This window comes from Odontesthes bonariensis, chromosome 5, assembly GCF_027942865.1.
Source record: "Odontesthes bonariensis isolate fOdoBon6 chromosome 5, fOdoBon6.hap1, whole genome shotgun sequence".
In the NCBI taxonomy this organism is placed as follows: domain Eukaryota; kingdom Metazoa; phylum Chordata; class Actinopteri; order Atheriniformes; family Atherinopsidae; genus Odontesthes; species Odontesthes bonariensis.
This window is the reverse complement of record NC_134510.1, coordinates 13126588-13138048: the sequence shown is the minus strand read 5'-3', so window position 1 is coordinate 13138048 and position 11461 is coordinate 13126588. Positions and strand designations below refer to the sequence as shown.

Genomic DNA, 11461 nt, shown 5'->3' with positions numbered 1-11461 from the left:
TTTATATCTGCAGGAGTATGAAAATGGCTGCTGTGGCAAAGAGAACTAGGAGGTGAGGCAAAACTGAGTGAAAGAAGAGCATAAATGATCAAACGAAAGAAAAGGAAAATGCAGAGCGGATATCAGTGGTTGCGAATGCAGTCAGATTGCTCCCAACAATCAAACCAATGTGTGGCCTTGGCTCAGATGCATGAAACCAGGCTTACTGGCTTACCTCAGCACTGCAGCAGAGAGGAACTGTCACTGGATATTACCATGTGGCCCACTGAGCTGACTCTCCTACCTCGCAGCAGACAGGGACGACTTTACAGTCCTACTTACTCCCACTCTTCTGTCCCCGGGAAACACGCGTTCCCCTACTTCCTGAAATATGTCCGCATGCAATTTTGCTGTTGGAAACATTCACATTAAATATGAATAGCCTTAATAATGAATGGGAGCTCTCAGAGGTTGCATCCAGAGCACAAAAATTTGATCCAGTTTGTGTCACATAAAGCTATTAACATTCGGTCGCTTTCATGATTTTTGAATAATTTTGAAACAACTCAATACCACACAATGCGTTTCTTGGCAAAATAGATACTTTGATTTGAATGCTTCTTTTGCCTTGAAATATGATAGCAGAAGACCAAAAAGTATGTAGATTTACATTTTGGATGTATCATTAAGGGTACAATATGTTAGAGGTGGTGCATGAACGGCGTTAATCCTCCTTTAAACATAGTCTTGTATGCCAAGCAGCGGCTTAAGTCAAAGTTTCCTCTATATCATCCTCTAGGGACAAGTGCGCAGACGAGTGGCTGGGGCTGGATCTAGTTTTCAGGCTGATGGAGCCGTACAGTTTGGCTGAACGCTTGGTGTAAGCAATGACCTTTCTCCTGTACATCTCCCCCTTCCACATGGAGATCATCAGCAGCGTGGAGAGCACCACGCCGCCCAACGTGAGCAAGCAGAGTCCCGCTATCACGCACCGATCCAGGTGGGCACCAATCCGTGCGCTCTCCATCTCCAGCTTCTCCATCTCCCTGGCCGAAACGTTGTCGCGGTCCACCTCCACATCTCGCGGCACTGCATAGGAAATTATCACCAGTGAGATCCCCGTCACCAGGAACGTGACCGCACTGATAAAGCCGTAGTCTTTAGAATTCCCAGAGCCCTCCCCGAAGGAGAGATCATCGTCGGACATGAAGGAAAACTCCGGTAAAGTCTCGGAGCAAGGCTCGCAGTTGCGCACGGGCCTTTGAGTACTTTTGCAACTTGTCTCTGGGCTGGCCAGTCGCAGGTTCACATTCTCATCAATAATGGTGAAAGAAGTCTCTAACTCCTCGTCGCAGCAAACTCTGACTTTCTCCTCGCGGAGGGGACATAGTTTAACCTCCGAGCCCGCCTTGCGCGGCGCTGTCCTTGGTGCTGAAACGCCGCGGCTATGGCTGCTGCGGACCGTGTTACCGCCGCCCTCCCCTGGTAGCGCTCCTCCTGTTGATCCGGCCGACTTGCGGGCATGCAGCGCAGTGAAATCCCGGTCAAGGACGTCAGGAGTGTCGGGCTGTTTGGCTCCTCCACCTGCAGGGAGCAGCTCTGGAGAAGCCATTCCTGTTTCTCCACCCGCTGGTTCACTCTGAGCCTTCCTCCCGCGATGTTTTCACTCAACAGCATCCCTAATAAGAACACACACACCAGCTCCAAGTTAAATGCTGCATCCCAATTAGATTGCCCAAGTAGCAGACTGTTAAAGCAAATTGTTTCAGCTAAATAGCAGAAACTTACACTGACAGGTTTCACAAAAAGCTGCTGTTAAGGCAGTAGATCGGAGACCATTTTAAAGTAGATCAGATAGTTTAAGAAGTCCGTGGACGCCTCGTCAAAGGCGCTTATAAAGATCGGTGATTAGCCAAAAGCCTCCGTATCCAATTAGGAAAACATTTCACGTTTGAACCGAGGTTAAGCTATGGCCGTTTGTTCTCAGAAGGACAATACCTAATGTGTAGATACATTTGTCAAACTAGACTACAACTAATCAATACAGAGCAAACATATTCATAGACGGAAATGGCCACATTAACTACTTCATCCATCAACTGCATTGAATATAAGCCAAAGAAAAGGGGCGTCGGAATGATCCTGCAAACTTCATTTGAATTCAGCACTGGATAAGCCTCTCTGCATCGGGGTGGACCAGCCATGCACAGTCCGGGTTTATTTCTATTATCCGTAATCCTTCATAAAATACCTCCACAGACTGCACAAATCAAAGGAAACAAACTCACCGCGTTACGTCAGCATCCCGTTCGACTCCTCTTCTTCAGCAACACAAGATACGATGAGACCACGCTACTGGTACAGATAAGAGAACAAAAACCTTATCAGAGAATATGCTTTGAATGTATTCAGTGCCCGCACGATGCCGTGGTGGCAGGATGCTCTGAGGGGAGCTTTCCCTTAGTCCCTCCCACACACAGATTCTATGGAGCGCTGAGAGGAGCACCGCTATCTGAGCCGATAAAGATCGCTGCCAGTCAGTAAACACAAGCGGGATGAAAGATTTGAATGGCTGAGCCGGGAGGAACCCTAAAACCTGAATTTCATTTTCCCATTTCTCCTTTATTTACAGGCAATGCTTCTCCTGCAGGAAATAATTGTTCAAAATTTGATGCTGCTGAAACGTCACTCAGGGACTGAGCGGGTTAGTGGGTCACACAGCAGGAGATCAAATACAATCAAGAAATGAAGTCTCTATTTAGGAATCTGCAGGAGCTTATCATACCGCAAAGTTTCAGGTGCTTGCTGAGCACTGCAGACTGCGGGAATATAAATGAATGATCATACCGCACAGTTAAGAAATTAGCAAGCTGTTTTATATGCTGGCCTGGTCAGTGCTACAGAACAGCAAACAATATGTAATCGTTTTAAAAGGATATAGCCTACATGAAATAATCAGAGATGTTGTCAGTCATAATGGTCGGTGTGTCAGTAAAAACCATCCAGCTGTGAAATGCAGTTGACGTTGTAAAACTGCAGTATCATACACCATCTGTTCTCTTGTGCCCTCTCAGAAGATTACTGCTCACTATGCCAAAGCCAATCCTAATCCATGTTTAATCTAGAGGTCTGATAGGTCAACTGATCTGAGACTCCCCCATTTAATTCTTTTGGAGGTTCATGTCAATAAATTCCCTGCAGTCTGACAAAAGTTACCAGGATGAGTCCTGGTAACTTTTGTCAGATATTTATAACAAGCAGTCAACAGTGGAAACCATGGCTTTCATCTTAGAAAGCGACACTTTACAAACTGAATGCCAAACACTGGCCACCATCAACCATTAAGTGCTTAATCCCACTTCAGACTGAATAGTCATTTGCTGACTGTTCCACCTTATTTGGCCCAAGCAGACAGTGGCGGCTATAAATATAGTTGTCACTTTTTCTGGAGTCCTGGTGGCTGGGTGACTGGCTTTGGCTCACGTCCCAACATGACTTCATTTAACAGATGAGTAAAGAGAGAGGCAGCGTGGTGGGTGAGGTAGGGAAAGAGAGAAAGGCAGTCACAGGCAAAAAAAATGTATATCTTTGTTCCCAGATATGATTTGCAAGAAGATGGGAGAGACCACAAATAATCCTGTCACTGACTGATGGATCATAATGATTTATGGCATGGTTAGCTGGATTTTGGTCAGCACAAGTCAGTCCCCATGCAGAGAGAGGCAGCTGAAATCTGACCATGTGCTCATCTGAGAGGTAACAACGGCCAATTCAGATGCTATCTATCTGCAACAGTGCACCACTTTTCCTGCTGGCAAAGACACCAGGCCTGGAAGAGGAGGGGCCTCTAAAAGCTATATATCCTTATAGACCGTCTCCAGCCACAGGCATGCACCCTCAGACATGATAAAAATTACGAGTCATGGGTGTAATACTGCTTTTTCTTTAGCTAGCAGAGATGAAGGTGATTTGGAGGGGAAGTGGAGGTCCCTTTGAATACAGCAGCTGGAAAGAGAAGAAGAGAGATGCAGTGTACTTGTATGGGTGGGAGAATGAGTTATTAACTGATTTAATGAATGAGGGTGCGGCTGAGATCATCTCACCTTCAGCTGACGCAGGAACTGCTGGAGCCGGTCGGTGTCCTTTCTAAGCGGGCTGACTTGCTAAGTAAGAATTGCATGACACGTTAAATAGGCTACTGAGGGAAAAAAGCTCTTTGCACCAGCTCTTTGTGACCTTAATCTTGTATCATGTGCATCATCAAATAAAAAGAGGTTGCACCACACACACACACACACACACACACACACACACACACACACACACACACACACACACACACACTCCAGTTTCTTCAGAAAGATTAGTTGTGATAAGACATTTGAACTGCTTATTTTTTCACTGTTAATAAAGCTGAATAAGAACAATCCCAGATTTCTTTTCAGCACTGTAGCCAGGCCAAGACTCAAAAGTTATTTTGAACCATGTATTCCTTAACCCCTCAGTAGCAATGACCTTGTGAGGTTTTTTACACAAATAAAGTTTGTTCTCTTAGCGAGAAAATTCAAGGCATCTTTCTGACTATTATCACTGATGTACAGTAGAACCTGATTTGTGTTTGGACTGTTTTTGTCCCTTCAAACTCTCTTGAGTTGGCAAAAGAGGCTTAATCTAAACCATAAACTTGTCTTCTGTATGAAAATGCAGGCTGTCAACGTTGTGACCAAGAACAATGATGTGATAAATCAATACTGTAACTATGAAGGAAACAGTATGTGGAACATTTTTTAAGGAGGTTTAATAAACACTATCATATTTGATATGATCAATTTGTCTTTATTGTCAGGCTGTGTACTTCAGGCCTTCGAGGATGGTGTAATTTAAACTTTTACCTAAAAGAACCTACTCTTTATCCAGAATTGTTAGCCAGTTATAGACCATGTAACCAATATCTCCTTTATTTCTAAAATGGTTGAAAATTTTGGGGCTGCACGGTGGTGTGGTGGTTAGCACCGTCACCTCACAGCAAGAAGGTTCTAGGTTCAACTCCCAGCTGGGGCCTTTCTGTGTGGAGTTTGCATGTTCTCCCCGTGTATGCGTGGGTTCTCTCTGGGTACTCTGGCTTCCTCCCACTGTCCAAAAACATGCATGTTAGGTTAATTGGTGTCCTTAAAATTGTTCTTCAGGAGTGAGTGTGAGCATTTGTGGTTGTTTGTCTCTGTGTGGCCCTGTGATGGACTGGCAGCCTGTCCAGGGTGTACCCTGCCTCTCGCTCATTGACCGCTGGGATAGGCTCCAGCCCCCCCGCGACCCGACCGACGGATTTAGCGGTATAGAAGATGGATGGGTTGAAAATTTTGTTGCAACTCAACTTTGTGACTGTTTGCACAGATATAAACAGTTTGAGGACTTTCAGTCAGGATTCAGTTAACGTTACCACTGATCTCCTCATTGCCACAGAAATTGGACATGTGTCTGTACTAAATCTCAGTGGCACATCTAGATTTATTACATTCTCTTGCAGAGGTTTGAACAGGTTATTTGGATTAAAGGAACAGGATTAGGCTGGTTTTAGTCATAGTTATAGGTATGCTGTTATGGACCTTGGCTGCTGGGGAACCTCCCATGGTGCATTGAGCATGTCCTCTTACCCTGCTCTCTTTACTCTTTATGCCATTATTGTTTTCATTAACTTTGTGTTTTCCTTGCAGCCAGGAATCCAAAATATTCCAGTTTCACAATAAAGACTGAAAAGTTGTACAGTTATTTTGTTTAACCATATTCTGTTTCCTTCATGGTTACAGTTTTGATTTATTATCCATGTCAGTGTTCTTCGGCAGCATGTTGATGACCTGGATTTTCATACATGTTCCTATGTGATGGCATGCACTTTCCAGGTCTTGTTGGTGTTTAAATGACAATAGAAGAAATAGAAGAAAAGAATAGAAAAATACTTTATTCATCCCCCAATGGGGGAAATTCAAAATTGCCTAAAAGCCAATATTGGTAATTATATATATATATATATACATATAAAAAAATGCCTATAATGCCTATAAGGAGGAGGAAGGGGGTGGCAGGAGGCACTAAAATGTACAGTCTGGGTTAAATTAATGTAAATATGTAGGTCTACATGTTACAAAATACATTGTTAAACAGTTACAAAAATCTACATGGTCATAACTCACATATCTGACGTTCATGTGTAGCAATTCCGTCATGTTTCATTTCATGAATGTTTCCTGACAGAAAATTTATAACCATGGATTTTGAAAGTGGACAATTGGACAAATGTATGTATTCCTCATTTTCTGAAGAGACTGTGCTGTATTAAATGTAGTTTCCAGGAACATGACATGGTTTTTATTTATTCTGAGGCCCAGTAGTTGCAGGGTGGTGGAAGCCACTGGTGTAAATTAGGAGGACTTGATACCGGATGCCAACGTTTGAATGACTGTTTGGAAATCTCTTGCCTGCATGGGCCAGGAGCCAAAAAGGTTTCTGGCATTTTGTGGCCAACCGCATATGCTCATTAGTGCTTTCTGCATTGGTTCTCCTCCAGTGATTGCATTTGTCCCACAGAATCAATAGAGACAGCGATGACAATTTCACCCAAATAAATTCATTGGCTTTACTTTTCATGTCTTTGCTTTATATTTGGAGTTCTATGTACCCAGATGTTATACTGATTCTGAAAGAAAATCTCCCTTTGTCCACCTACCTTTTCTGCTTTATTCCACAAATCAAAGCACTGGGATGGCGCTAAAAGCATGAAATTGCTACGGAGCAACTGCCCTGACCCCCTCATCTCACATCCATTAGTGGAGGACAGAAAATAATGAAAAAAAATGAATGATTCAAAAGGGAAATAAACTGCTGCAAGTAATGTGACTAAATTCAGGTGAATCAAGTTCCCTCCAGTTGTCAGATAGACAGTGCCCCTCTCTTAGTATTGTACCGTGGGAAAACCATGAAAATATAAATCTAAGTGGACAAACGAAGCCTCCACATGCTTAATGTAAAATTAATCAGTACAGTTTCATACTGCATACCACTATGGAAAGCTGTTGTAATTATTGATTTTGAAGAAAAATCCATATCTCCTTCCTCACACTATATCACACTTTTCATCATACACACACATATATACATATATATATATATATATGTGTATATATATATATATATGTGTATATATATATATAGCAGCGTATAATTTTTCAGCCTTTGCCAGAGATCATCTTGAGGACTAAGATGAGTGAGTTTGCCACCACAGTCGGGTCTTGTAGATTATTAATAAGCAGGTGTGCACAGTCCCCTGGGTTTGTTTGGGCAGTCTGGCACGCAAGCTCCTCCAGTAGCTCTGAAAAAGCACTTCAGACGAGCGTGCTGGCAGACAGCACGACGACAAGGGAATGGAGAGAAAAGGCCGGCTGAGGTTAAGTCTGGATTTTTTTTTTTCGTTGTCTTCCTTTTCTACTGGGTGTGTGTGGAGGTGGCAGCAGACATGTCCATGAAATATTTAGTATTTCAACCTCCAAGTCCAATTACAGGGACTTCCCTGATCGAAGCACTGGGGCTGGCCCCAACACAGACACTGTCGGATAATGGGAGTGAAATTATGGCTTTTGTGTGTGCCTTTTCGTTTTTGTTACCACTTTGGGACCTTTTCTGGTAAACACAGACCTTGTCAGGACAACTTCATCTTATGTATGATTCAAATGGGGTAAAATGTCATCTGTAGTTTGGGTAAAGGGGAAGGTCTGAATTTAGGTTAGGTGATGGGTTTAAATTAAGCTGTCCATGATGAATGGAGGTCAACAAAATGTTTTAATAAGGGAGACTGTCCTCCTCGCCAAAACATACCTATGAGTCATTGTAGCGTAGGGTCAAGAAAGGTGGCAGGTTGGCAGACTGCAGTACCTTGTACCTCTTAGCTGTCTAAACAGCCCTAAACGGGCTGTAAGACAGCTGCAGTACATCCAGAACGCTGCTGCTCAAGTCCTGACTAGAACCAGGAAATACAACCATATTAGTCCAGTGCTTAGGTCTCTGCACTGGCTTCCTGTCGCTCAGAGAATAGACTTCAAAACAGCTCTGCTTGTGTACAAGTCCTGCTGGTGCCCAGAGTCAGGACTGAACAAGCTGAGGCTGCGTTTCAGTTTTATGCTCCTAAAATCTGGAACAGTGTTCCAGAAGATGTGAGACAGGCCTCAACTCTGACGATGTTTAAATCCAGGCTAAAAACAGTTCTATTTAGCTGTGCATATGACAACTGAAAGTATTTTATCTGCACTCATCGCTTTTAAGTTTTCAGTTCACTTTTATGTTTTTTGGAACGATTTTATTTGCCTTCTTGCGATTTTATGTAGCTGTAAAGCACTTTGAATTGCCGTGTACAAATTGTGCTTTACAAATAAACTTGCCTTGCCTCTTTGAGATGAACATTTTTATTTCCATCCATCATGTCATCAGAAAAAAGGAAGTCACAGTATGTGATAGTACAAATTGATATAGATTTTTTAAATTGAATGTTCACCCATTCTGCTTCAGTCTGTTCCATCACAAAACAGTCAACTTATACAGTAACCTAAACTCATTGTTATAATTATATATAAAAAAAATTATTGAAAAAAAGTAATATATGAATGAAATGACTGGAAAAAGATAAACAATTCTGACACATTACATAAAACAATGTCAAACACAAAAAACAAGTTTTAGTATACAAAAAGAAAAACCCTCACTTGGTTTTACCCAATGATTCAATCTATGACATCACCAATACTTTAAGTCATGAAGCTCTGGGCCAACCCCTCCCTAACACTAATCCTGCATGGTGGGACTGAACAAAGGAACAGAATATTTCATTCGTTTAAACCTGCGACTCAATAAAGTTAATTGAATTAACTAATGACTGTCTGTTTGCTTGTATCCCACTAAGATACTTTTCAACTCTAACTTTACAGTTACAGTTTTCATCAATGTTACAAAGGCAGTGGCAAACTATAGCAAAGTGAGCAGATGTAAAATGAGGGATGATGGATGAGATAAACATATAAGGGAGAAATGTTGAGAAGAGGAGATCTCACCCACTTTGTCACATAATGAAGTTTGAAGAATATTTGACTGGTGGGAGAACAACTGCGTGTGACGAGTAAAAATGGTGTCAATGTCCAAACATTATAAAAAGAATGATCCAGGATCGTTCTCTAACCCTAACCAGTAATGTTACAGACTAAACCCAACCAGGAAGTGACAAAGGTCTTTTACTAAAGTGTCGCTTGTAAGGATGGAACTTTACAGAATGCCTTTATGAGTCATAATTGAGGGTATCAACATTTGATCAACATGAATGTGTTGCTTGGAGGACTTGCTGAAAAATTATAGTCATGTAAGCTTGCTGGTATGTGTGTGTGTAAGAAAAGAAAAAAAGGCCTATGTGATCAAGCTCATTCAGTTAACTCCACCAATCCATTGGAAATGCATCTCTTTATCGCCTCTGAATCATAATTAATGTGATGTTATCTCCTCACACCGCAGCTGTTTTTGCTTTCAGGGATAATTGTCCTGTCTTTTGTTCATTTAGAGCACTGATTATCTCTTACAGGTATACTGATGTGACAAGTTAAAATAGTGCCCTCACTTAAACACAGACACGTTTTTGATTCTTCAGCAAGTATACAGTCGACATCACATTAGTTCGGGGATTCTTGTGTGTGCTGCGTTTGTAAGCAAAGTCAAAGCTGCTACTTGGTATGGACAAGGCGGACATTGTAAAGAAAATGGGATGAGTTTTATTCATTAGGTAAATGAGAAAGTCTTGATTTTGGGCCAAAGACCTAATTTATCCGTGGTGAATATCCCGAGCCAAGCACTGAGTGGTCTTCTGGCACACATTTCGTCGGTAAAATTTTTGCTTCCGACTCTCTGTTGGGAGATTTACCTTGAATTTTCTATGAGCCAAAGGACCCCATCTTTAAAAGCTGCATCGAATGAATAATGCTTTGTATCAAAACAGCCGAGATGGCTGCAGATATGTGAATATGCCAAGTGACACGTAGACATTTGTTGCCAGTCACTTTACATTTCTTCTTCCTCTCTGGGAGAGGTAGACAAGGAGTTCCTTTTACAGCTTGAAAAGGCTGTCCCCCCATTATGGCCAATTTTATACCCTGCAATTATTGTTCAGCTGTGACAGAAACATCACACAAAGAATGTCTGAAGGAATCCATTTCATTAATTTAAATGAAACAGTTAAACAATTTAACAGCATAGTTACTGTGCAAGAACAAGGTTTTAAAGGTTCGAACAAAGCAATGTGACAGCTGGCCATTACTGCACACATGCTTCAATCAGGCATAATGAACAGTGCTTAGTCTCATAAACCATGAAGTTATATGCTTAGATAGCATTTTTAGAAAATATTTGGGAACACCTGATAATATGAGTACAATTATTTGTTAATGCATGACTTGTGATTATTTAATGTATCAATTTATGCAGGATATATCATGAATTCCTCACACTTACTAGATCATCTGTGAATGGATGTTAGTTCCTTGTTAATTTGTAGATGAATCTATAGGAACTTAATTGTCAGAAACAACTGTACCTGTTGTTATAGATCAAATTTTGAAGCTCTTCAAAAAAAGAAAAAGAAAAGAAAATCAAGCTCGTCATTGGAGGCAAATCTTTATTTATCATCCACCAAACAGAGGAGGCACCACAGGCCTATCCAGAAATCTGAGCGGCTTCTTCTGATCAAAGGGTGAGCTGGAAAGATTTGCCTCTGACGACCAATTAAATGTTTTCAAACGGTTCAATTAATTATGGATCATCAAAGAAATACTTAATTTGGTGGCATATCAATTCACACATGAACAGCAAATCAAGATTCAATAACTGACGATTCATGAAGTGTGACGTAATGACATAAATCCACAGTGAGTCGATCATTAGTTCATTGTTACTCGAAATATCTAAATAAATCATACATTAAATCCTCCTTTAAGTAAGTATTACTAAATTTTATGATTTTATACCCTTTTTTTTAAAGTGTCACCAAATGTTTGAAGGTCCAAGCTTTTACGATAGCTGAGCTCCTGGCGCCTCATTAAGTTCAGTAACAGAGTTTAACCAGCAGGTGGCAGTGAAGACCTACTGTGAACACAGACAACAGAGGGAGCAGCATCAGGACCATGGAGAAGAAATAGACTTAGAGCAGTATATCTTGTATTATTCCAGGATTTAAATTTAATGCTACTTTACATTTTTTCCTCCACTACTTCCAGGTGAGAGTGCCGCTCTTTCTCTCTAGATTTATGTGACTGCAATAGAATTTCCATATGATTAGCTTGTGAAATGGAGTACAAGATACATTAAATTACCCAGCTAAAAAAAGTAGCGGCTTTACCTCCTTCTCAAACCAACTATAGCAGCAAAATGTAATCATTTTAATCGATAACACATCGAACATTAG

At 41.3% G+C, this 11461-nt stretch overlaps 1 protein-coding gene across 1 annotated transcript; it reads right to left on the bottom strand.

Moving 5' to 3' along the window:
* Positions 1-734: 734 nt before the first annotated feature.
* Positions 735-1647, bottom strand: tmem74 (transmembrane protein 74). Its single transcript, XM_075466568.1, has one exon. The coding sequence runs from the start codon at positions 1589-1591 to the stop codon at positions 746-748; it is 846 nt and encodes a 281-aa protein (XP_075322683.1). The 5' UTR covers positions 1592-1647; the 3' UTR covers positions 735-745.
* Between the last annotated feature and the right edge of the window lie 9814 nt (positions 1648-11461).

Coding starts and splice junctions, on each gene's coding strand:
- tmem74 (XM_075466568.1), bottom strand. CDS start 1,591: ATGGCTTCTCCAGAGCTGCTCCCTGCAGGTGGAGGAGCCAAACAGCCC.